This window comes from Manis javanica, chromosome 6 (genome assembly GCF_040802235.1).
Source record: "Manis javanica isolate MJ-LG chromosome 6, MJ_LKY, whole genome shotgun sequence".
Lineage (NCBI taxonomy): Eukaryota > Metazoa > Chordata > Mammalia > Pholidota > Manidae > Manis > Manis javanica.
In genome coordinates, this window is record NC_133161.1 from 44,011,184 (window position 1) to 44,038,572 (window position 27,389).

Below are 27,389 nucleotides of genomic sequence, written 5' to 3' on the forward strand. Positions count from 1 at the left end.
AACTCCGCAGATGATCCTGATGTGTAGTCTGGATTGAAAAGCACTAGCAGAGTGGATTCTGAGTCACTCACAGAAAGCATCCCAACTAGATTTCTACAGTAAATACAAAAAATTGTGCACCAGTCTGGCAACAGTGATGCTTATCCAGGGAATAACACTGAAGTTGGTAGTCACTGAGTGCTGTGTGTGTTTTCATGTCCTCACGTGGGCAATATTGCACTCGATCTCTCAGCTTCATGAGAATATCCATGGAAAGTAGCGTGCCTTATTTTCCAATGATTAGACAAGAAGAAAGAAATGTCTATCAGTTTTTCATGCCTCCCTGAAGATCAGAATCATCTGGAGCACTTGAGAAGCATGTAGGCCCCTCTGGAAATGCTGGCTCACAAGTGCTTGGGCATGGCTGGGAAATTGGTTTTGTTTTTTCTTTTGTTAAAACAATTTCATACTTATATACACACACATATACATACGTACACACATGCCTGTTATGTGTGTGTGTATATATATATATATATATATATATATATATATGTAAATGTTTGTCTTGCCAATGGGTTTTGGCCCCGGGTAAGTTCACTATGGATTCAATGTGACCAAAGAAATGACAGTAGAATGTTCTTGGGGTGAAAGGGTTATACCCAACTTTATTTCCATGATGGCAGGTCAGTCACTAGAATCCCATTCACTCAGAGCAAGTCTGCATGCAGCAAGCCTGTCTCTGCCTCTGGGCCTCTCTGCCCCCGCGCCGTCTCAGTCTCTGTCCTTGGCACGGCCACCACTCCAGTATCTGCTCTCCTGCAACCTTGCAGCCATGCCACCATGTTACCCAGAGCATTGGGCAGAGCTCTTTATATAGAGTCAATAACAAGGTATTGCCCACACGTTTAGTGAGCTAGGCGACCAGGGCCAGGTGAGAATCCTGAACACAGGAACCTTCACTTTATCCAAAATGTTCTGCCGAACAATTTAGCCTTCCCTTTGTTTTTCTCTCCCCTTGCCAATTACCACCTGGGGTCTGCCCTTTCATTCCCTCCTGGCCCACCAAAGATAATCCCTTTACTGACAGGAGTCTTGTTGCCGGCTGCAGGAACCTCAGACCCCGAACTGAATGTCACGGTGCCCCCACGTTTCCTGAGCCCTCCCCTGCACCTTGGTTCCTTTAATCCCAACCAGAACACTTTGATGTAATTGTTCTCTCTCTCATTTTGACAATGATGACCTCAGCTTCAGAGAAGTCAGGTCAATTATTTGAGGTTCAATAGTGAGGAAAGGCTGCAGGGACAAAGCAGGAACAAACCCCTGGTTCGATTCTAAATCCAGAACTTTCCTTTCCACAGCTGTGGTTCTCCTTTCTGGATGCACATTAGAATCATCTGTGTAGAGGGGGTGTTAAGGTTACTGATGCTGGAGCTCTGCTCAGCACAATGAAAACAGATCCTCTTGGGGTGGCGCTCAGGCACCTGCACACATAGAAAGCTTCCCTGGCGACCCTCCAGTAGCCCTACTCTGTGGTGTGTGCTGGTCCCCAGCATACCAACATGCCAGCTAGGAGACTGACAATGATCGTGCATACAGAGGTAAAGGCATGCACCTGCTTTTCTGGACCATGGAATATGTGGGCGCCCAAGACTTCACCCAACCTTCTTCTAAGTGTTGTTTCCAGACCCAAACTTTTGTATCATTTGATAACATTTCAGATGAGCATTGACCTGTCCAACGAGTCTTTCTGCCATCCTGCTTTTCCTCATCCTCTTTTTCCTTTTTACAGGTACAAAGAAGCGTTCTCATGGCTCGCCAGCACCAAGCACTAGCTCCACAAGTCGCCTTACCTTGCCAGGTAGGTAAATGGCATTGTGTCATAATCTTAGCAATCACAGGTAACAGAAAGGACTGGTTTCTCAGGGGCTGCATTTAACAGTTGATACACTGAGAATCTGGCCCCTTATTTATCCAGTCCACTCCTTGTTATCAGAGAGCTCTGTCTCTGTCATCCACATTTGTAAAGTTCCTTCAGGAGTGGACATAATCTATCCATATTTGGTTCACAATCTTTCCTGCTCACTGATGGAAAGAACAGAATCTCGTTCTTCCTTGGTATTCATCAGAACGTGCCATGGAAGTATTTCTTTGAGAGGCAGATGGCACAGGGGAAGGAATGTGAGCCTTTGGTGAAAGGGAGATCTGTGTTCAAATCCTAACATTGCAATAGTCAGGCTGTGCGAGCTCACTGCACTAATTCAGCTTTATGGAGCTCCATTTTCCCATCTGTCTGTGTGACGACAAGGATAAGAAATGATGATTATAAATTTAGCATAGAATTGACTCATAGTAGGTACTCATAGCTCATCTCCACTATTGAAAAATATGGAAGTCACAGATAATCTGTATGGGATCCCATCTAACATCTACTGGAAAATATTAAGCATTCATGGTGATCTTGTGTAATCACTGTTTAATATGAGAGGCACCTATTGGACATTCTGTCTCCATGGATAGGCTTACATTCTTTATGACAACTAAATTTTTACAAGTAGATCTTGGAGAAGCACATTTGGAGAGAATGAGAAGTTATAAAAGGTAATCATGGACATTGTAGAAAAATTGAAAAATAATAAAAATTATAAGAAGGAAAAATGTTGTCAATAATGCTACCACTCATAGCTAACTGATATTGCCTCTCCTTCCAGTCTTTATTAAATACTTTATTCCCCCTAAATTGGAATTATACTCTACATGAAGTTTTTTTCCTTCCTTTTAATATTTACCGGTACACCAGGAGATCTCCCCCCTGTTTTTTAATATTTAAAAAAATTTCAGTGATGGACTAACATTTCATATGACTATACCACAATTTATTTATATACTCATTGATATTTTGGCATTTATGTAGCTAGAAGTTTTGTTCTTATATATAACCTTACATTCCTGTACACAAACCTACTTCTGAGTCTGTCAGTATGGATTTAGGACAGATTCCTAGGCGTAGGATTACTGGCTCAAAGAATATGTACATGTTTGGGGTCTTGACATATTGTTGTTAAATTGATTTCCAGAAAGGTAGTATTATTTCATATTCTTGGTGAATTTACCATTTCCTATGCTCTTGCTAAATGCTAATATTAATACCTTACTAAATAAATAAGAAAAAATTATATTCATATATGGCTTCCATTTTTTTTATCTTTCATTTAAAAAAATCTGTTTTCTGATGTTGATTTATCTTTTACATTTCTTCTTTTGGGAATTGCCATAGTTCATTCATCCTGGGAGGGACAGTGCCTCGCATTTTATCCCCTTTGATATAGGAATGTTTTGCAATAACCAGTGTTATAATTTAATTAGAAGTATTTTTTTTTCTTGGTTGTACATGAAATAATAGTTCACTTTACAATCAGTGTCATCTTACATTAGATGAAATATAATCTATGCCTGTCTCCTTTTGCAACCTCAGTTTCTGGAGCTTCCCCACCCCAGTCAGTAATAGGATTCCATGTCCCCTGAGTTGCCCCTGAACTTTCTTGCCTCTGTCATTCTTCCTGAAACAGTCCTTACTCTTTTCTCCCACTGGCTAATTTCTCTTTTCAGTCCCTCCAAGTCATCTAGGTAGAATTAATATTGACTTATACTGATTTGCTTGTAAGTCTCTCTACCCATTAATAGGTGGCTTTTTCAAAGGTGGGGTCTCTCTTATTCCTTTATGTCGCAGTTCCTGCTTAGGTGACAAGCACATATTGGGCACTCATTAATGTTTATAAGGCTGGTTACATGGGTATATAAATAAGCACTATCCAATTTAATATTTTACTATATAGAAGCAGCCATTCTCAGAAAAAGGTTCATTTTCAAGTTTGGATTTACATCAACTATACTAACTTGCTTTTTAGTGTTGACTCTTGCTGTACAGTTTCTGGAAGTTTCTTTCATCTTGTCCTTGCCTGTGGTTATTATGTTCTTAAGACTATGAGAGGAAGAGCTCTAAACCAAGCAACTTCACTCTGTAGTGATGACATTTGCATTTTCTTGTCAGGACATGACATTCTTGGGTCAGATGGGACCTCTGATGTCATCTGGGACATCTACAAGAATATTCAGAGCTGGTCTGGTTCCCACCATATTGCTGGGGGCCTATGTGTCTGTTGCTGGCCTGCTGGGTTTCCAAGGCCTCTGAGTCAAAGTCTCAGCCACCTTGCTGGACTTATCAAGCAGTCTAAACTGGTCCCAAATTGGGTGTCTTGAGTGTCTGAGTTCTGACCACATCAAAGCCTGTAGAGATGGAGTGGGCCATCTCAAAACACTTGACAAAATCAACCATGCTTTGTTTAGCAAACACCCTATACCTCACTCATTATAATGGCCAGCTCAGTATTCCTTCTGACCTCAAGAACACCACATGTTGCTCTCCTCTAGCTCATACGCCTCCATCACAAGCTCCTGGTGCAGGCTGCCCAACAATTTACATTATTATGTTAGGGATACTCAAAGAGTCAAATGGTGAGATAATGGTCCTTAAAAAACTATAATATAAAATTGGTCAAAAACAAGAACAGATATACGCAGAAGAAGGAATTCAAAACCTGAAATTTAAAGGAGCAAACAAACATACACTTTCTGAAATTTTAAAAGAGAAAGAAAAATTCAAGGTGGAACACAGCTGAAAAGAGAATAAATGTTGGAAGATAGTCCTTAGGACTTCATACCAAACACAACATAGAGAGGGAACCCTATCAAAAGTTAAAGAACACGAAGCATAATATTTTTAGAAGAAGACGTAGGGATAAATCTTCACAGATTAGGCAGTGGTTTCTTAGAGGTGACATGTAAAGCCCAAGAAATCGAAGAAAAATTGATAATACAACTTTGTCAAAATTAAAGGCTTTCATATTTCAAGAGGAAAGAAAATCCATGAAATAGAAGAAAAATTTGCTTATTATATATCTGATAAAGATCCAATATACAGGATGTGTAATGAATTCTTACAACTCAACAATAAAAAGACAAATAACCCCATTAAAAAATGGCAGAGGATTTGAATATACACTTTTCCAAAGAAGATATACAAATGGAATGTGAAAAGAAACTCAACATAGCTAGTCATTAGGGAAATGCAAATCAAAACCACAATGAGATACCACTCCATGCACTAGAATGGAAGAATAATAACAAGTGTTGCTGATGATGTGGACAAATTAGTTGCCACATTGCTGGTGTGAATCTAAAATGGTCCAGTCACTTTGGAAAACAGTTTTGAAGTTTATCAGAAAGTTAAACGTAGAGTGGCCATATGATGCAGCAATTCTGGCCCTACGTGTATTTTAAAAAGAATTTGAAAACATGTTCATACAGAAATTTGTTCACAAGTATTCATAGCAGCATTACTCATAATAGTTAAAAAGTGGATGCAACTAAATGTCCATTAACTGAAAAATATATAAACAAAATGTAGTATATCCATACAATAGATTATTATTCAGCCATAATAAAGGACTGAAGTATTGATACATTTTATAACAGTTGAACCGTGAAAACACTTTGTAAGTCAAAGGAGCCAGACAAACAAGGCTACATGTTGTATGATTCCATTTATCTGAAATAGCCAGAACAGGTTAATCCATAAAGAGAGAAAGTACAGTAGGGGTTAGTAGAGGCTGGGGAGAAAGGAGAATAGGGAGTGAATTCTCAGGGGTGTGGGATTTCTTTTAGTGGTGATGAACATGTTTTGGAATTAGATATTGGTGATGGTTGCACAACTTTGAGGCTATACTAACTGAACTGTGCTCTTCAAATGGTGAATTTTATGGCATGTGAATTAGATTTCAAATTTTTTAAAAATGAAAGAGGAAGGAAGATAGATAAACATCTCTAAAAACTCTTATTCTTAGATGGAAAATGTACCTCAGCTGTCATACTTAAATAAAGCCAAATGCATACGTAAAGACATTGTGTGAGACTGCCCAAAATTATTTCAAGAATGAGGAAATCTTAAATGCTATGAAAAAAGTTGGTTATGTTCAAGGAAGCTCCAAGCAGGTTGCCTATAATAAAATGACAGCCAACTGACAACAAAATTTGCATGACTAATAATAGCTGCTAGAGGACAATGGAAACATATCTTATATGTCTAAAGGAAAATAAAGTCATATATAAAAGCTGAAATAGCTCAATTATTAGTGATGAATGGAGGCAAAGTAAAAACATTTCCAGGTATGCAATGACATAATTTTCCACTCACAGATTTCACTCAAAGAGATACTAAGGGATATGCTTCAACAAGAAGAAAAGTGAACCCCAAAGCAAGATGGAAGATAGAAGACTTAACGTGCACACACAAATAAATAAAACAAGTTGGTAAATTTGAGCAACAAGTGACCATAAAAATAACATCCAATTTCTGTGTTAAAATAGGAAACAGAAGCTAGAGGGAGGAAGGTTATTATTCAACAGAGAGTAAAGGAATGATAAGATCTATTTTGCGCTGGGGCAGGACTTTATACTTTTGTAACTTTTTAACACAAAGGATCATCAGTAAAATAATTGAAATGTAACCTAAATCAGCAAATGAACAACAAAGTAAGAGAATATAGAACATGTATCAATTTAATAGAAGGCAGAGAGGAAGAAAAAGAAGCAAGGAATAAAGAGTGATTACAAAAGTAGACAGGAGGACGAAGTTCAAAACAAAAACAAAATTAGATAATAGAATCAAGTCCAAAAATGTCAGTAATACCAATAATTCTAAATGCTTTAAACTCCATTATTAAAAGACAGAGATTATTTGATTTGATGAGAAAAACAAAATCCGGCTCTATCCTGCTTTTAAGAGATACACCTTTTAAAAAAACTCACAAAGCTTCCTAATGTATGGCAACAGAAACTCTATGCAAAATATAAAGCTTATTCTTTGAGAAACATCATCCATTCTCACATATGTTTAGCAGTCTGTTATAGAAATGTGTCACGGGTTATTTAATTATTCTATTAATGGTTATTTCCTGTTTTTTTGCTATTACAAACAATGCTTAACATAATGTTGAACAAGAAAAGCAAGTTGCATCAAGATATACGCCATCTAACACAATTTATATTATATTTTAAGACAAGCAAAAGTACTAGATATTTTGTGGGTACATACAAATGCAATAATTGAATGAATATATGCACAGGAATAATAAACACCAAACTCTGGATTATGGGTTTTTTGGTGGGGAGAAAAGTTTAATGGGAGAGTATACTAGATACTTCAATTCTGCTTGTGATATTTAATTTTTGAGAAAATATGCAAAATATAAAGATTTGATTAAACTGTACTGAGAATACATGGGTATTTGTTATACTATTTATACCTTTCCTTAAGTTGAAAATATTATATATTAAGGAGTTTTTTTAAGTGAAAAATCTATGGCTGTCTTCCAAGACAGCTTCATTTGGTTTCTTCCATGTAGACATGATTTTACATGTATTTCAGAGAAATTTAATGTTTCTTTTCTAACCTTGGGAGAGGTGGGTGTTGGAATATGAGAATTCACATATGAAGAAAAATGTGCAAGTAACCTGCTTCCATGCAGAAGATACCAGAGACCACTTCACTAAGTTTGTCTGGTTTCCGAAACTATTGAAGGGTTCCTCCTGAAGCTCCAGGACCAGAAAACTGTTCTGGGGACATCACCTTGATTCCTTGCACATCTAGAGCAAAGTGACTTTTGTATGGTAAAGTACTATCACCTGCAGCCAATTATTTTCTAGCCCACACCTCAGCTATGCCCCATGAAGTTTGTGAGCCCAGTCAAGCTCCATGGGTGCCCTACGAACGACGGAGAGCTGAGGAAATGTTGGCTCTTGCTTGAGGAGTGGCCCAGAGCTTCACCACTACTGTAGTCATGACTACTAATGATGGAGACTAGTCAGTGCCTTACCTCTGAGCAGATGCTGCAGGGCGCCACAGTCACGTCACTTTCTGAAGTGATCCTTAGGCAGAAAGGTACAGTACTGCATCCCTTCGCTGATGCAGGTAGCTGAGTGCGCCTGTGTGTGTGCAGCTGCGGGCGTGCGCGGTAGTGTTGGCAGTAGACGCAGCTCTGCTTCTAATCTCCATTGCCTGATGTAGAATGAGTTTTTGGGTGGAGATGCCAGCTGGCTTGCAATGACATTGTTGTGTGTCCTGTTCTAGGGGACTACGGATAAAGCGTCCATCCAGAGGATTCCTCGCAAGAGAACTGACCAGCTCCGAGGTCTGAAGACATTTTAGGAAGCTTATGTCTCTTTTACCAAAATGAAATATTACGTGTGTCATAAGTTATTGAGTGATTAACTTAAAAAATGTTAACTTCTGATCTCCCTAATACAGGCTTTTAAAAATAAATATTTTGATAGGTATTGCACATCTGTCAAATATCAGGGACAATGCTAGGTTCTTAGCATTTATCTCATTAAATGAGATAAATATGATCTGATTTAATCCTCACAACAAACCTCTAAGGAAGGTACTATTATCTCCATTTCCAGAATTAGGAAACTGAGGCATAATCAGATAAATAGCTTGCCCAGAATTAGCAAACTGCAAGTTTGTGCTCTTTGTCAAGTTTCATTGCCAGTGGGTAAACACTGACTTCAAATAATTCACAGTGTAACTGCCTTTCTTTCACATGTGCACTCTGCTTGGGGATTAGAACAAGTACGCATGAGCATACAACTATGGGTGTGGGTCAATCTTGCACTGTCTTTTAAGTGAAGATGCCAGTGAAAACCCTTTTTGTAATTGTTTTTTATCGTCTTACTATGTCGTTGTCCTTCCTACCATGGGCTAAACATAAGCTCAGTTGTTATTCCTAGTGACTCATATATTCTTTAAAAATGGGAGATTTATGAAGGTTACTGAGTATGACACAGAGGAGTTTACTCATTCATTGAATAATTCTCAGTACCAACTGTTACCAGTACTATGTTTAAGTTCTGGAGATGCACAGGTGCATAAACCCTGACCCTGTTCTCATGAAATTTAGCACTTCAGATGAAATGTATCTTTACAGGCTTCTGATGGCATAGGTTGTTGTCAGTGTAAACAAAGAACAGAGCTACCGATCTGGGCTTACACTTCCCATCTTCATATGCACATGTGGAAAATGCACATATTGATAGAAAAAATCAGACTCAGCTTGCACAATCTCCAAAATATTTTTCTCCTTTGAAATAATATGGCTCAAGTACTTTGTGTTTGCCAATGCCAACAAAATGAAGAACTAAACTGAATATGATCATCTCCTTGAGGGAGGACTTTCTTACTCTTTTTTTTATTAATTAAAATAGTAGTGTTATTAAGTTAAATCATTAATCATTAAATTATAAGGTGGCAGGGCAATTAATAGCTAGACATTGTTCAAATAAGAAAAGAGCCTTTTTCCAGCCTTACTTAACTGCTCCTCCTCTCTCAACTATTTGTCAGAGGGAGAGGGGCTTGAATACCATGGTTCAGTGCCTCTCCACACTCTAGCAAGACCGGTAGAAATGAGATGGTAGTATTTTTGTGAAACAAAAGTGCTCAGGCCTCAAACTTGAAACTTCAAAGGAAAGGAACTTGCTCATGTTCTTTGAGCAAACATGGGTAGCAAATCTAGGTATCAAGACATTGGTGAAGTAAGGGAGAAATATCAAGTTCTGTGGATTCCAATCAGCTTTGCCAGCTGGTCTGTATTCCCAGTGACTCATTTATTCTTTCATAAATAGGAGATTTAATGTTACTGATTTGACACAGAGGAGTTTACTCATTCATTGAATAGTTCTCAGTACCAACTGTTACCAGTACTATGATTAAGTTCTGGAGATGCAGGGGTGCATAAACCCTGTCGCTGTTCTCATGACATTTACAGCCAGGATGAATTATGTATGGGATAAAGCAAAAAGGAAAAGAGCAGGGTAGCAGTGGTTCAAGGATGGCTTCTGGTCAGGGTGACTCAAAGAATTACTACAATTTAGCATAAGAAATGCAAAGAGTCTTAAGAATGTAAAGTGCCCCTGTCATTTTCCTAATTACATCGAGGTGAGAGTTCAGGGACTGACCCTGCTTCCATCCTGGCTGGTTGTGTAAGCCACACTCATGGTATTTCCAGCACTCCTTTACTTTACAGTCATGGTCAGGCATTGGCCAAAGTGTCTGCGTGAACCTCCATATGTATACATTGTGTAGGTAGTTTAGAATGTGGGGAAGATTTTTTTGCTTTACTTAGAATAGCACTTGGTTTCAGCAAAGTGGTTTCCTCAGGTAGCTGAATGGAAAAACATGTATGTGTATTTTTTCACAAATGCACATTTTGGATAATTAGTCTTTTGTGAATCAGAGTGGCATGTTCTCTGCCAGATGTTCACAAATTTATTAATTTAATCTCTTCATTGTGTGGTGAGGACTTTCATGTAGTAAAATCTAGTTGTGTGAGGAATTTTGTGACTTTTCTCTACCATTATAAGAAATCCACCAGGGAAGGTGCCATTAGAAGGTGCCCCGTGGTGACCCTTCATCTGTGCTATGTAGTCATGATAGCCACGTACCAGGTGCCGATGACATACTGGCACTCTACAAGGTTGCAAGGTACCGTATGCACATTATGTCACTTATTTCCCCTTTGGAATCCTCATGTCAACCATGCAAGGCAGTTACTATTTTTCCCATTTTATAGAAAAAAAACCAAAACACCTGAGTCCTGGAATGGATTCTTCCTTAGGGTATCACAGCTAGTAATAGCTTAACCTAGTTATTGTCACCCCAAACCCATGCTTCTCTCATAATACCACTCCACCCCACAGTAGATTTTCATGGGTCTGAGTCCCATCAAAGATCTCAGCATGTGGCCAAGGGTCGTAACTTCTCTGTGTGACAGCCAGGCCTTGTCAGCTGTGCTCAGCCTCCCTCGGAACCTAAGTGTAAGATGACTTACCCTCAAAACAAACTCGGCACTGCAGCCGGTGGTTCTCAACCTGGCTACACGTTGGAATCACGAGGCACTACAATATACTCATGCGTGGGCTCTACCTTAAAATAATGGATTACTTCAGACCATCCTGGGGGCAGGGCCTGGGCAGTCAGCACATGTTAAAGCTCTCCAGGGGATGTGAGGTGTGCCCAGGGCTGGGATCCACAGGAGGGTGTAGGCAGTGTTGGGTGGACAAAGAGCAACAAAACTATGTGGTTTATCTTTCCTCTGTGGACACGGAGTCCTCTGGGGACCTGGAAATGCCATGCAGGTCACCTTTTACACTAGACAGACTTTGACTTGGGTGGTGTCAGCTCAGCTGCTTCTGGGTAGCTTCTCAGATAGCAGGCCTCCTGCCCCCTGCGCTCTGCTCTGACAGGTGGAAATATGGAACCAGGTTGATTAGCATTCTCATTTCCTTGAAGTAACTTGGAAAGCCAAAGTCTTTTAAAATATAGATAATGGGTTTAATTATTCTACTTTTAATATAAAGTACACATTGAAGACTTTAAGAGTAGATCATCACCTTAAACAACACAATATCTAATGGGCATGGTTCCCTCACTGGGAAAGTATGCTGCTACTGAATTATCCTGGCAATTCCACATTTTCTAGATAATTCCTGAAATGTAGAATCTTCATCTAAGGAGAGGGATGGGAGCTGTAGGCAGTGAGCACCCACCGCGTGTCACTGTGGTATTTGCACAGGCATGGTTTCGTTCCATTTTCACCACAGCCCTCGGCAAGGAGGGTTACCTCTGATTCTGAAATGGGAAACTGAAATCCTGTACCCAAGTCATATGGGGGCTGAGACAGAACTGAATCTGCCCCCTTCCAAGGATGGGGGGTGGCTACAAATGAGATATGGATGTGAGAACCCTGAGCAGTACACAAGAGAGAGACCAGGCTCCTGAGCTCCTTAAGCAGCAAAGCTCTGGGTGTATAAAAAGTTCTTATATTTCACTTTAACTTCCTAAGATGTCTCTTGTGAAGCTTAGATAATGAACAAGGACCAAAGTCTTCCTTTCTGGTGAAATAAATTAATGTCTCCCACTTCCCCTTGAGGAAAAGACCAACTTTCAAGTCCAATTCAGCCAAACTTCTAGAGTTTCTGCCTTTGGGTTTGGGATGAACCCTTCTTGAATCAGTCCTCCGTGGAACTGACATTTAACATCCAGAGGAATCTTTTGGCTGATGTGTGTTCTCAAGAGTTTACCTTCAAAATGCGATTGATCATACCAAATTAGCTAATGTGGCTGACTTGGTCAGAAACAGGCATAAACCAGGTTTGCAATTTCAGATAATCTGAAAAGATGAAGCTAGAAAGAGTTGGAGAGAAGCACCTGGAGGCCCAGGCCTTTGGATGTGGTCACTGTGACTTTGTGATAACAGTTGGCTCAGACCAAATGCACCCTTCATGCTGACACCGCAGTAAATCTTTTACATGCCAACCGCCTGAGTCCTCCCAACTGCCCGGTCAGATAGCAGTGTTCTCACATCCAGGTGACAGAGGGGAAACTTGCGGTGTTGAGGGGTGAAATGTCTTGCTCAAAATACAGCAGCCAGGAGTGGGGGGAGGCGGTGTTAATGACTGGATCTCTCTGACCACAAGGCTCTCACTCTTACCTCTTAGTCAGACATTAGGAGCACCCTTTTGCCTGATCTTATTCTTTGCTTCCCCAAGCACTAGATTTACTTAGGAAAGACCAGCTGACTCTCAGTGTTGGCTCTTCTTGTGGATTTTCTCATAATCCTCAAATGATAGCATCCGTGTTGCTCTCCCCAACCAGAGAATGCCTTTCCGTTCCTCACACCTTTGTCTTCATGGTAGACCCAACTGGAAGAACAAAGTATAGTGGACAGGAGAGAAAAAAATTCTCAAGACCACAAGTAACTTTAATAAATGCATAAAGGATTCCTTCCCAGCCAGGTCATTTGTTGTGATTAAAATATAGCAATAACATTGGCTAGCTCTCTACAGTTTACAGAACATTTTCAATGTGTGCAAAATATTATTACTGTTGTTTCTTTCTTTCTTTTTCACATTTGACAATTCATAATATCTTTTTTTGGTATCATTAATATACAGTTACATGGGCAACATTGTGGTTACTAGATTCCCCCCATTACAGTCACAGTCCATCAGCGTGGTAAGATGCTACAGAATCACTATTTCTCTTCTCTGTGCTATACTGCCTTCCCTGTGCCCTCCCCACTACATTATGTGTGCTAATCGTAATGCCCCTTATTCCTCTTCTCTCTCTTTCCATTCAACCCCCACAGTCCCTTTCCCTTTGGCAATTGTTAGTCCATTCTTGGGTTCTGTGAGTCTGCTGCTGTTCTGTTCCTTCAGTTTTTGCTTTGTTCTTATACTCCACAGATGAGTGCAATCATTTGTTTCTTGGCTTTCTCCACCTGACTTATTTCACTGAGCATAATACCCTCTAGCTCCATCCATGTTGTTGCAAATGGTAGGATTTGTTTTCTTCTTATGGCTGAACAATATTCCTTGTGGATATATACCACCTCTTCTTTTCCATTCATCTACTGATGGACACATTGGTTGCTTCCATTTCTTAGCTACTGTAAATAGTGCTGCGATAAACATAGGGGTGCATCTGTCTTTTTGAGACTGGGAAACTGCATTTTTAGGGTAAATTCCTAGGAGAGGAATTCCTGGGTCAATGGTATTTCTATTTTGAGCTTTTTAAGGAACCTCCATACTGCTTTCCACAATGGTTGAACTAGTTTACATTCCCACCAGCAGTGTTCCCCTTTCTCCACATCCTCACCAACATTTGTTGTTCCAATTCTTTTTTATGTTGGCCATCCTAACTGGCATGAGGTGATATCTGATTATGGTTTTAATTTGCATTTCCCTGATAATTAGTGATGTGGACCATCTTTTCATGTGCCTGTTGGCCATCTGAATTTCTTCTTTGGAGAACTGTCTGTTCAGCTCCTCTACCCATTTTTTAATAGGGTTATTTGCTTTTTGGGTGTTGAGGCATATGAGTTCTTTATATATTTTGGATGTTAACCCCTTGTCAGATATGTTATTTACAAATACATTTTCCCATACTGTAGGATGACTTTTTATTCTGCTGATAGTGTCCTTTGCTGTACAGAAGCTTTTTAGCATGGTGTCATCCATTTGTTCATTTTTTATTTTGTTTCCCTTGCCTGAGGAGATGTGTTCAGGAAAAAGTTGCTCATGTTTATATTCAAGCGATTTTGGCCTATGTTTTCTTCTAAGAGTTTTATGGTTTCATGACTGACATTCAGGTCTTTGATCCATTTTGAGTTTACTTTTGTGTATAGGGTTAGACAATAATCCAGTTTCATTCTCTTGCATGTAGCTCTCCAGTTTTGCCAACACCAACTGTTGAAGAGGCTGTCATTTCCCCGTTACTGTTGTTTCTTTTGCGAAGATAAGGAAGGGGATGTTTGGAGAGAGTAAAACCATAGTTCTCAAACTCTGGCACTGGGGAGTTATCTGAAGAGCTCTAAAACCTCCTGAGGCCTCAGTCTAAACCCCATAGGTTCCATGCTTTAACTGGTCTGGGGCACAACCTGAACACCCAGATTTTTAAAAGTTCCCCAGGTGGTTCTCATATGCAGCCAAGGGTGGGAACTACCAAGTTAAAAATTTCACCCAAGATCCTGGAGCTCACCTGGCTTGATTGCCTGTCTCCAATGGCCTAGACTTTTGGAATACCTGTTAATATTCCAACCTAGCATAGGTATGGGAAGAGAAGAAAGCAGTTATTTAAGAGACCTGTTAGCTAGGACCTTTATATAATTCCTTCCTGGGCCATTACCACCAATTAAAATGAGGGTATGATGATTTACTTTTGCACATGTAATTATAGCTACTAACAAGGGTATTGGAGAATCCTGTGTATTACACAGATTATAAACTCAAATGTTGATAGTATGAATGAGGTAAAATTTCAGTTGACTCTTTTAACTTATTATGGTAGTAATTAAAATTTACTCTGAACTTTAGTCCAAGGTTATTTTAAATGTGGGAGGAAGACTCTGAAGCCAGACCACTTGGATGTAAATCTACAGTCCAGACTTCCTGCATACCAGCTATGAAAACTTTGGCAGTTACTTAAGCTCTTTAAGCATCAGTGTCTTTACCCAAAAAGTGGGTGGTAATAGTGTTTGTCTCATAGGGTTGTAGTGGAGACTAAGGCTAACTCATGTTAAATTTTTAGCATTGTGCTTAGTATACAATATCTATCAGATATTATGTTATTTTACCATGGCGGATCTTGAAAAGAAAGCCACAGGTTCAGTTCTTCTATCATTACATCCCAATGGAGCTGATGTTACCATTCTACTCTTTTGCAGTTCAAAGCTCATGGGTGATTTTTGTGCATTTTTATGAGGGCTTTTCATCAGATTTCAGGCAGATACCACAAATAGACACTGATTTTAGAAATGAAATGTATGGCAGTGGGATTTTATTCTTCACGTAAAACAACATTTAAAAGGCAATAAATGGTTACTTTTTAAATCTTATTTAGTGTATGTATTTTGTGTGTGTGTGTGTGTGTGTGTGTGTAAATGCAGATAGAAAATGTCTGTGAATGCAAATGGTTTTTCCAAAAGTCCTATTATGACATTACTTTTGAAAAAGCAGAAAACGTATGTCCAATACTTCTTTTTTTAAAAAAAGATGCCAATATTAGAATTTATTCAGCAGCTAAGAGCAGACCAAGTTGCCGTCTTTGGGCTTAGTGCTCTGCGACAGAGATTCAGCAGTTCTCCCTATGAAGTTGCCCCATCTGCCGTGTGGTGGTTCCAAAAGATCCCAATGAAGTCACAGGGCCTGAAATGACAGAGATGAGTTCGAATGTAGATTATTATTTAATTTATGGGCATTAGGCAGGACTGAGATTAGATGAGGACTAGTGACTATTCTCTCTGACCTGCTCTCACTTAGTGCAAAATAACAGGGGTACTGAATTAGTGATTTAGGATATCATGTAATATGATATCATAAGATAATGATAACAAATTAACCCAGTCTTCCTGTGTTACCTGTTGAACATTTCTGTGAGGTGTTCCTAATAAAGAGGTTTCCTTAGCCTAATAAAATTGGGGATAACTGCATGCTGTTGGCTGTTCATAGGGATTCATAAAATACATCCCCATCATTTAGGTCTTCAAGAAGTCCTGCCATGAAGATACTAATTTACTTTTAATGTAATTAAGTTTGACTAAGGAACCCCTGCTTCCCCCCAACACCACCTGTTGTACCGACAACTTTGTTGAAGGGTACTTTGAGAAAGAGTAGACTAATATAATCTTAAACAAAGACCTTTAAAAACCCTCATTCATATTTCAATACCTGAATCCCACTAACAACTGTATTAATTTGATATATGAATAAACCTGAATCTGTTTTTTGAAGAGTAATTCTAGGCAGTGTTCTTCTACACCAAAAGAAAAGTAGCCACTAAGCAAAATGGTCCCAGGGAAGGAGAGAGAACAAATACAAGACAGGCTGGTGGTGGGAGAGGAGGCGGAGAGAGTCAGGGACACCTTTGGGAGGAATTGTGTTTGTGGAAAAGGTGAGATTTAAACAAATGAGGATGAAAACTCCAAAAAGCACACCACTTTTCTGAAAAATGAACACTGTGTGTACTGGTAAAATAAAGGGTGAGGATGTGTCAGTTCTGTCTTGAGCTTGAGCTTGTCTTTTCCTAAGCATGTTTGAGAGTCATGCAGGTAATGACTTTCTCAAGGTCAGGCTCTGTGCAGAGATAAGTGCCTTTGTCAGATCTTCAGCAGCTAATTAGATCTTTTCTCCAAGTAAATTGCTCTAAAAGATGAGAGCAGACTTTGTGATTATGTCCCCAAGAGGAAAAGGTCCAACTTGCTGATAATCAAGACTCGGAAGGTGAAGGTTTCTGTTCCCACTTTTGGTTTTTCTCTAGGGGGAGGATTGTAACACTACTGCTGTGTTCAGCTGTGGCAAGTCATTGAACGGTGAAGGGTCAGAGCCCCCTCCAGTACCTCAGGAAAAGCTGGAAGACAAATGAAATTGTCCTTAAGAGGCTGCACCAACACCGCAGAAGGAAGGTCCCCACTAAATTCTAGATGGCGCCCTCATTCTCTGGCTCTATTTTGCCTGTCATCAAATCACGCTCCCCTGCAGAGGGGAAAGGCAATCAGTGCATATCAAACAGTGCTGTATGAATTTCCCTTTTTCTCCCACATTTTGAGTGAGGGTGACAGCAGGCATGTAAGTATTTGCACAGTCTTAATGGGGAGCCGATCTCTGCCAGCGGGTTCAACTCTATTTGCAGCGACTCCAGTGGCAAGGAAAGTTTTTGTTCATACAATCAGAATTCCAGCAAACGGTAAATGCTTCTTCATGCTGAGAGGTGGGAAATTCAATAATACTTCGGCTGGAGTCCTGCTGAGCAGCGGAAATAGAATGAATATGGAGAGGGATTGTGACTTGAAGAGCAGTAAATCAGCTAGTGGAGGAGACGTTTGCAACAATCAGCTTTGACCCTGAAGCCCTCTCCTGTGTCTACTCCATTCTCCAGGGTAACAGGACTGTTTTTACATTCGTTTCTAGAGTGTATTGTGCTGCGATCCCTTGTTTACCCCAAGAAACAGAATTAAGCACTCTGAGATCTAAAAAAAAAAATCTCTGTTTTTCTGCATAAATGTTATTATTGGCACTGCAGGACCATTTGCTGAAAGTCTTTCTATGTGTTGGCCTCACTCAAAAGACAAAGTTGACGTGGGTATTATGGAACATACAAGAATAGTGTCACTTCTTATGCCTTAACATCTTTGTCTTCTCTAGGCAAATCACAAGTTTCAGAGGGGGTTACTAGAATGGGAGTCCATGAGGGCAGAGATTTCATCTGTTCTGTCGCTGTTATATCAGCAGCACACAGTAGGGGCTCTTAGAAGTTGATGAGTGAATATTATCTGTAGGCTGTGAAAGGTGTTACCAGCTTTGAGCTAAGATGTCTAATACTGTAGCTCAAAGTTAATTTTACTGACTTTCTATTTTGTAGAATAGCTCTGATACATGATTCCATAGAAAAAAATTTTTAGTATGTTTCTTTTTCAAAAGTTACATCACTGAAACATCATCATAGAAAAATTGAAAGTGTAAACAACTGAGGAGAAATAAAATAGCCATGTTTATACTACTCAGAGATAATCCCACTGCTTTGATTTAAATGTATGTCCTTCCAGATTTTCCTTTGCACATTTTTATGTTTTATAGTAATGAAATTAGAAGAGATATACTGCATTCAAAAAATTTAACAGTATTACATGAATCCGTTTTTATTAAGAGATATCAATATCATTTTCCACAGTTTCACAATAGTATATTTTAAAGATGTACCAAACTTAACCAGTTCCCTGTGATTATACATTTAAGTTGTTTCTGATCTTTTGCTTAATCATGAATGCAATGCATTTTCCTGTTATTGGAAGAGATTTTCAGAGCTGTTTTTTCTTAAAGGTAACCTTTTGTTTAATAGATCTGTCCCCTAATCTGAGCCCTCCAAGTGAAACTTGTGTATCACTCCTTTGCTGGTCCTTTAAGTGGGGGTGGAGTAGCCTCAGTGAGAGGTGGTGTTTGAGGAGATGACTCAGCACCAGCTCGGTCCCTTCGTGCCTTTTATCTAATTGTATCATAATTTTGTAATTATCATGTAATCTGGTTGTACCTTTATTCACTTTTACATAGTGTCACTGACTAATTTGTCAGTGAGACAAAGTGTCTCCCACCACTGCTTTGTAGCAGGACGGAGAATGGGGAGAGGTGGGGCAGGTGCGGTCAGGGCTAGAGCAGAGGGGAGAGCAGCGAGGAAGAATCAGTTAGTGTTTTACTTTCTTCTGTTGATAGATATGCAAGTTAGATGATGTACTTTTGTTATTATCTAAAATCCATAATTGGCTCAGATCTCCTTGTTGTTACCTAGTATCTTTTTTCTGTCCCGGGATCCCACCTAGGATAGTGCATTCAGTCATGCCTCCTTGGATTCTTCTTGGCTGAGATGATTTCTCAGACTTCCCTTGTTTTGGGTGACCTTGACAGTTTTGAGGAATACTGGTCAGATATTTTGGAGAATATCCTTCAATTGGAACTTGTCTGCTGATTTTCCATAATTAGAAAGGGGTTATGTATTTTTTGGGGGCAGACCGTGCAGGTAAAGATGTCACTATGTCCAACCCTCACTAAAGGCCTTTCCTCCTACATAAATTACTTACATGAACTATTTAGAATTCTTCTGCATGAGAGATGTGTCTATTCTCCTACAATTATTGATGTATTTGAATATTTATTTGTGTCAGTTTGGATTCATGGATATGTATTTTAGACTTTGGGTTATAATTCAATACTGCTGTCTTTATTTTGTTATTCAACAAAATATTCAACTCAAGTTATTCCAACTTTGTTATTTGGGAGCGCTTTCATTTGGAGACTCCTTTGTCCTGTCATTGTGTTTTGTTTTTAGCACTTTCTCACTTTCTGGCACTACAAGATGCTCCAGGTTCATCTTGTATGCCTTGTTCTCTAGTCCTACAATCAGCTATTTCTACAAAGAGCCCTGCTTCCTATCACTGGATAATGGTATTAGAAGTCAAAATCTTGGCACTAGGAGTGCTCAATGTTACTAAGCACTGTTACTCTAGGCCAGGAGCTACGTCATTGCTTCTAGACCCTTTTAGCTGATAGGGCAAGGAAATATATGCTGATCTGTAAACTCCCACTTCAACAGTGAGAAACTGGTTTTCAATATCCACTATCTGTTTACATAATTTTTCAATTCTAGTGGACATAAAAGTATTAGAATTGTTAACCTGTACCTCTGTGGCAAACACCTTTTTCAGTTAGCATGCAGTACTTGTGTACAGTTCCACTGCCTTTAGTTCAACAGTATCCACTCATATCCAAAGTTACTTAGGTGAGCATCTTTTTACCCCACCCTATGTAGTGAGCTTGTTTCCTGTATTTGTAATGCAATTAGATGGTCTTGTAATATCCTGCATTTCATTCTGTCATTCACTCACCTCCTAATTATTTTTTACATTTGTATATATTAAGGTTCACTCATGCTGCAGAGTTCTGTGAATTTAAGCAAATGCGTAGTGTCTTGTGTCCACCACTAAATGTGATATGGAATAGTTCATAGTGCTTAACATCCCTTGTGCTTCACCTATTAACCCTTTTCCTCCTTCTGAACCCCTGGCAATCACTGATCTTTTTATTGTCTATTATTTTGCCTTCTCAAGCACATCATATAAATGGAATCATACAGTATGTAGCCTTATCAGACTGACTTCTTCCATTTAACAATATCATTTAAGATTCAGCTATGTCTTTATGTGGCTTGACTATTCACTTATTTTTATCACTGAATAATATTCTATTGTATGGATATTCTGCAATTTGTTTATCCATTCAAATACTGAAGGACATCTTGGTTGATCCCAGTTTTTGGCAATTATGAATAAATTTCTATAAAATTAATGTATAGGTCTTTATGTAGACATAAGTTTCAAATCAGTTGTGTAAATACCCAGGAGCACAATTGCTGGATCATATGGTAGGACTATATCTAGCTTCATAAGAAATGGTCAAACTGTCTTCCAAAGTGTCTGTAACATTTTACATTCCCTCCAGTGAGAATGAGTTCCTGTTGCTCTGCATCCTCACCAGCATTTTGTATCATCAGTTTTGTTTTGGATTTTATCCATTCTAATAGGTGTGTACTGTATATCATTGCTGTTTTAAGTTCCTAATGATAAAAATCGGTGAGTATCATTTCCTATGCTTTGCTATCATTCACATATATAGATATACAGGTATCTTCTTTGTTTAGGAGTCTGTTTAGAGCTTTTGCTCATGCATAAATTGGGTTGTTTCTTTTTGTTGAATCTTAAGAATTCCTTTTATATTTTGGATACAAGATCTTTATATATATGTTTTACAAATGTTTCCTCAAAGATATACTTTTTTATTCGCACTTTAAGATTGGGTACTACTGTTTACAATGCTAAAAGTTTACATGCAATGCCAAATGCTAATGACTCTGCTCGCCTGTTTGCTTTGTTGGACCCCAGAGTGACGCACCTGCTCCCTCTTACTTCCTTAACCCCATCCATTCATTGCCAAAGAACCTTTCTCTTCCGGGGTCATCACTGTCCATCTCCAGGAATTTGTCTTTATTTATTTTAAGGGAATGACCAAGACAATGATGTGTTTACTCACTCATCTGTAGTAAGATTTCCAGGGAGGGTCCAACCTTGTTTGCGCTCCTCGTTTTAAAGAAAACACACAGATCTAGGTGAGAGGAAGTTGCCCACAGGATTTAGGTTGCCATGTCCCTGCCAGGCTAACAATTGTCTATCTTCCTTTGCATGGCCTCCAGTCATCAAGCCTCCTCTGCGTCATTTTAAACGCCCTGCTTACGCATCCAGCTCCTATGCACCTTCGGTCCCCAAGAAAACTGATGAGCATCCTGTGAGGTACAAGATGCTGGATCAGAGGATCAAAATGAAAAAGATTCAGAACATCTCACATAACTGGAATAGAAAGTAAGCCAAGGGGAAGAGAGAAAATGGAGAAGCCCACCCTTCTGCCCCTCAGCGCTCACCAGCCACCGCGGGATATGCCTCCAAAACCCTTGGAGGCCTTCGGGGCTGGTGCATTCATGGCTGACTTCACCAAAGCAAAATGGAGGCTGTATGTGATTTTTTCTTTTTTGTTATGTCGTAGTCACTGGATTTGGGGGTCAGTGTAGGCCCCAGCAGTCAGACGGTAGTCTCATGTGGATTTTATTGGTATAGATCTTTGAAAGTGCCATTTGGACCAAAATTAAAATGATGCAGGCTGTTCAGAAAAATGAAATTCCTTCCACTGACAATCTTTTCATCCCTGGAAGTTGACTTGCCCCAGTGAGAATATCGGTTTAATAATCATCATATTTAAGAAATGCACTCCTTAAAACATCATTTCCAATTTAAAATACTTTATAAGATACGTTTAGAGGTACCTTTCTTAAATACGATGATTATTACAGTATTTAAAATTCAAGTAAATAGGTAACTTTCAAAGTAAATGCATTAAAAACAGAAGTTGTAGTTCTGTAGGTAACTATCGTAGAGGGAAAAGAAGACTGAGGAGTTGTGTCGATCCATGTGGACTCAGGCAGACCGCTGTTCCGGTTCCTGTTGCGCGCCCCCAGTCCGAGAGCCCCGTCGCATCTGTAAGGACGTGGGAGTTTGCAGGAGATCGTTTTGGCTCTGCTTCCTCACTTTGACTCACAGTTGACAATATGAGAAATCAATGGGGTTCCCATGCTTCAGAGACTCCAGGTTTGAGATTCTCCCTGGAGTTGTCCATTGGGTCTTGTGGTCCTGGGGCAGGAGGGTAAAATGCCGAACCTAATTTAAATTCCTTATTTGAAGCTTTTTCTCCATAAGACTGGAGATACCTTTAAGTTAAATTTCAGATCCTCTTTCCAGCAGACTAGGTATCTGAGGCCTTTTGGGGTCCTAAATCCCATCATAGCTCTCAGCAGAATAGAAGTCTACAACCCACCTCTCTGCACAATGGCATGTGTAGCCTGTCTGTATCTCTCCTAGAGTTTTTACTTTGGAATTAAAATCACACAAAAGAGTAAGGAGTGGTTAAGGCCAGAAATAGCTTTCGATCCCTTCATATTGATGCAGTGGAAAACCTTAGATTTTTGTCTGGCAGGTCTGCTCTCCAATCCTGTTCCATCAATAACTAGTTGCAGGTCCTTGATCTAATGGCATGATCTTTAAAGGCCTCAGTTTGCTTAACCAGAAAGTGGGGCTCATAATAATAAGAAAAATCACTGTGACTTTTTGTTCTGGAACACCATTGTCCTTCTGAGCCTGCTGCTTGGTGCCTGAGCATAAGGACCCTTCAGCAGACTGGTAGTGTCTATCCCACCTGAATCAGGCTAACACAACAGGTAATTCCTGCCTGTGTATATATAGATGCCTAGGGTTTCCATTTGGCCACATAATGCAACAGCCCGTAGAGTTGTGGCCTCTTTCCTAGTATGGATCAGGTCCACAATCTAATGACATAATCTTTAAAAGCCTCAGTTTGCTTAACTAGAAAGTGGGATTCATAGTACCTATTCTGCCAGTTGGAATGAAGATTAAAGATAATGTAGGTTTTGCTCATTACTGTTGAGCTCGGTGAGTACTAGGAGCGCAGCAGACGTAGCTGTAAGCACGCCGCCTCTGGGACCAATCTCCAGCATCCCTGCACAGGAGCTGAGCCCTGGTGGTCCCAGCCTTTGGAGTCTGACTATAAAGGGTTTAGTGCCCACTCCTGCCCTCATTCTCCACCATTCACTTCTGTTGCACCACCGTTATGCAAGTGGAGCCAGCTCCAGAGTTTGGTGCCCATCATGCTACTGAGCAATTTACTTATAATGCGCTTTATGATGGCATTTCAGGGCAATTTAATTACTACACTTAAAGAAAAACCACTGTGGCTTTTTGTTAGGGAACACCATTGTCATTCTTAGCTGCCTGCTTGTTGCCTGAGCAAAAGGATCCTTCTGCAGACCGATAGTGTCTATACCACCTGAATCAGGTTAACCTGACAGGTAATTCCTACCTGTGTGTACACAGATGCCTAGAGCTTCCTGCATAGAACCATTTGGCCACATAATGCATCTGCCTGTGGAGTAGTGGCCTCCTTGCTGCTATGGTCCAGCCCATAAATGATGTTACTTCAGTCACAGGCATTGAGACTTCAGTGTGGCCATGCTGTTTTGACTGGGCTTCTTCATGTTGGAAGCAGTAATCCTGGGAAGAAAGTTGGCTCGGTCTGTATTCTTTAATCCCAATATATCAATTTTCAACTTTTGCTAATATTTTAATTGAGCAAATGTACAAATATTGAGATTCTGCATTGCTTGTAAAATGCCAACCATATTTTTTTGCACGATGGATTGTATAGGAGTTATACAATTATATTCTTACGGCAAATAAAAAGCTACTTTTAAAGGACATTATTGTATGAGTCATCTTTTTCTTTTATAGTGTTCTGGAATTAATTTCCCCCATGCTTGGTGCTATTCAGGTCTGAATATCTTGTCAAGACAAATAGTACAGTTTACCCTTTTTAATTTGCTTCCTGATTGTATAGGTGATAGCTTTTTTTGAAGCCTTGTCCTTCCTATACCAAAAAGCCCATAACTTAATTTGTTAACATGAGTAACCATAATAGCAGCTAGTCTATAAGTAAACACCTGTGTTTTAAAGTCACTTTATATCAGTCTAGGCTAAGCTGTGTAGCTAGTGGCAGTGGCTAGGAACTGGGACTTCAGGGTTAGAAACACCTATCATTAAATCTTGGCTTTATCTTTCGTTTGCTCTGAGTTTTACTGAATTTCATAATCTCTCTGAACTTTAGTTCTTTTAGTTATAAAATGAGAATAATGATAGTACCTGATTCAGCATAGCACAGGCCTGAGCATATAGTAGGGACTCAATAAGCATTAGCTATTCTTTCTTGGAGAAGGAGTGGAGTGTGGAAAAAAAAAGTTAGGTTTTTGAATTTGAGAGTAATGCCCCTTGCTAGTTCTATGACATCAGGTAGGCTGGAAATATTCTTCAACTTAGTGAAAAGAAGTTAATAACTTACCTAAGCATTACCACCACCCCCACTGGCTGTCCCCACAGGCGCTGTTGTCTGCCTCACACTGCACTTGAGGATGTATTTCTACATTCAGTCGGACACCTGGCACCCTGCCTCCACGCCCCCTTCCCCTGTGTCCCTGCTGCCGGCCTTCATGCGTCTCTGTCTTTCATCTGCTGTGGCTGCCTCTTGCTTTCATGTTCCACCTCCCTGCATCTTACTTCCTACAGTTGCCATCCTGTATTCTGTTCCTCTTCAGCCCATTGATTTTCTCACACCTGTTTTTTATTCTTCCAAAGTTCCACTAGCATCTAAGTCTACTGTTTATAACAGACTTTATCTGAAGGTTTAGGATGATGGCACAGCAGAAGCAATTTCTTACATTAAAAATTCAACATTATCACCTTTTATGGAGGATTTCTTGCTGGCAGTATCTTCCTTCAACACGGATTTGCCTCTAACTTCTTGGATTTCTCCGTCTACCAAGACCTTTCTCCCCTTTGAACTTCACTTTCCTGTGAATGTAAAAGTCCATTTCTTACTCCCTATACCACACAAGTGCTAGGCATTTTTAAAGTTTATGAGTTCACCAAACAAGGACATTTACTCTGGGTCCTGCTCCTAAAACACAAAAAACTGACAGAAGCTTAGAAGTGACATTTTTTTCTCTTTAATCCAATTTTTAGGCAGGACCAGTCCCTGTGAGAAATGTCTCTCACTCCTCCACCACTGTCCCTGCCCAGAATAAGCCCCCAGGAGACCTGGTGGTTTTCCTCCCATTTGGTCATGAATCCAACCTCACGTGGGTAGGGCAGTGACTATCGTAACAGGTGCTCAGAGAGTGCTGATTCCCTTCTCTTCCTGCCACAAGCCAGCTAAGCCTTACCAGTGGGGTGGGTGGGGAATTATTGGCTTGGCTCCAGGCTTGACCCCGGGCATATTCTTCAAGACCTAGCAGAAAGTTTCATCTTCTCTGGGACATATGCTCTGATCTCCTGGACTAGAAGCAGTCTTTTGCCTTGGTTAACCCTCAGGAATGCTCTGTTTTTCCTTCTTTATGGACACTTCAGTGATTCTTCCTCAAATTAAATAGACCTTGATTCTTCCCTACCATATTATCATCTCTGGGAAAGCAGGGACTGCCCTCCTCCCCACCTCCCTGCCCTTTTTTTCATATTTACATCCTCAATGGCAACCAGCACAGTATTTTATATAAAAGAGATCCTCAAAAATGTGATGGCTGGAGATGGTACCAAACCAGAGTAAGACAGAGATAGACAATATATAAACATGTGTGTGGATAAAGTGAAGGTTCCTGTGGCCAGGATTCTCACCTGGCCCTGGTCAGCTAGCTCACTACACATGTGTGGGCAATAGGTTGTTATTGGCTCTATAAAAAGAGCTCCGTCCAGTGCTCAGTGACACGGTGGTATGGCCACATGACTACAGGAGAGCAGAGACTGGGGTGGTGGCAGCACTGAGGACAGAGATAGAGACAGCTGCGGGGACAGAGAGGCCCAGAGGCAGGGACTGGCTTGCTGCGTGCAGACTCGCTCTGAGTGGACGGGATTCTAGTGATTGACCTGCCACCGTGGGAGTAAAGTTGGGTATAAACCCTTTCACCCCAAGAACGTTCCCTTGTCATTTTTTGTTCTCATTGAATCCATAGTGAACTTGTCTGGGTGAAACCCATTGGCAAGACAATGTGGCCAATAGATTACCGTGCCTCAGTTCCTCACTTACGGCAGATACCACTACTCTGTCAGTGTGGCCTTTCTCACCAAGTCCAGACAGCCCGGAGCTTTCCGGTGCAGAGCTCCATGCAATTGTTTCTAATGCAATGGTGTTTCCATTCTGTTAAAAATCAGTGTAGCATCCCTAGATGAAGATACTGCCTAGTTTTGCCATTATTCTAATTCCTTGTGGATTCAACATCTCTTCATGTGTCAAAATCTCAGTTGATTCAGAAAAAGAAATATATGTTTAAAGATTGAAGTGTCATTATGTTTTTCTAAAAAAAGAAAAAACCCTACTTTGCTGCTTAAAGGTGTCTTTCATCTTTAGATTCAAAATTCCTAGAGAAGAAAAGATTACAGCTTCAGACATTAGAGTCTTGCCCTTAAAAGTAGGTAGTTTGCCAAAGCCTTCTGTCCCCCACACATCTACCCATGGGGTCCCATATGATCCTGAATTTTGGAAACAAATACCAGACTGTGATCTCATCATTTCCTAAAATAGGCTAAAATGCCTTGGGTGATGTTGTATTAGAAAACACAGTTGTGTTTTCAGTCAACAGTCTCCCATCTGAATAGAATTTGTTAATAAGCCAAATGAGATGGGTATTACTGAAAGGCCATCATGCCTTGCTTATTACTGAAAATGAGGCTGACTCTGTGATGAACTAGTGGTAACAGGACTTGGGGAAGGTGCACACTAAAAAATTACACTGGTTGGTTTAATGGGATGGAATCAAGTCACAGATCTAAGCTGAATACATCATACTCACGTCTTATGCTACACTGCCACCTGGTGTTTATTAGAGGTATGAGCTTTTGCTGAGTTTCAGGGACTCTTGAATGGTGATAGTTTTTAGCTTGATGATTAGCTTGATGAATATTGAATCTTAGAATTCAAACGGACAGGTAGGCTGCAGAGAATACTGTTTCTGTTCTGAAATAGTGCTGCCGCATTTCTGTATAGGTTTATTCTGTGAACAACCACACGGCTTAGGGTCTTGAGTAATC

General features: G+C 40.0%; 1 protein-coding gene across 9 annotated transcripts in view; it reads left to right on the plus strand.

Moving 5' to 3' along the window:
* PDE1C (phosphodiesterase 1C) overlaps window positions 1–24,033 on the plus strand; it is a 462,113-nt gene extending 438,080 nt beyond the window's left edge. For 8 of the 9 annotated variants that reach the window (XM_037027419.2, XM_037027424.2, XM_073238636.1 and 5 more), the window contains 2 exons: window positions 1,772–1,840; window positions 21,389–24,033. In XM_037027419.2, coding sequence (XP_036883314.2) covers window positions 1,772–1,840; window positions 21,389–21,558 — 239 coding nt within the window. In that variant the 3' untranslated portion in view covers window positions 21,559–24,033. Of the gene's footprint in view, window positions 1–1,771; window positions 1,841–8,167; window positions 8,229–21,388 lie in introns of all 9 variants that reach the window. The other variant, XM_037027420.2, reaches the window with a different exon arrangement.
* The last annotated feature ends 3,356 nt before the right edge of the window (window positions 24,034–27,389 follow it).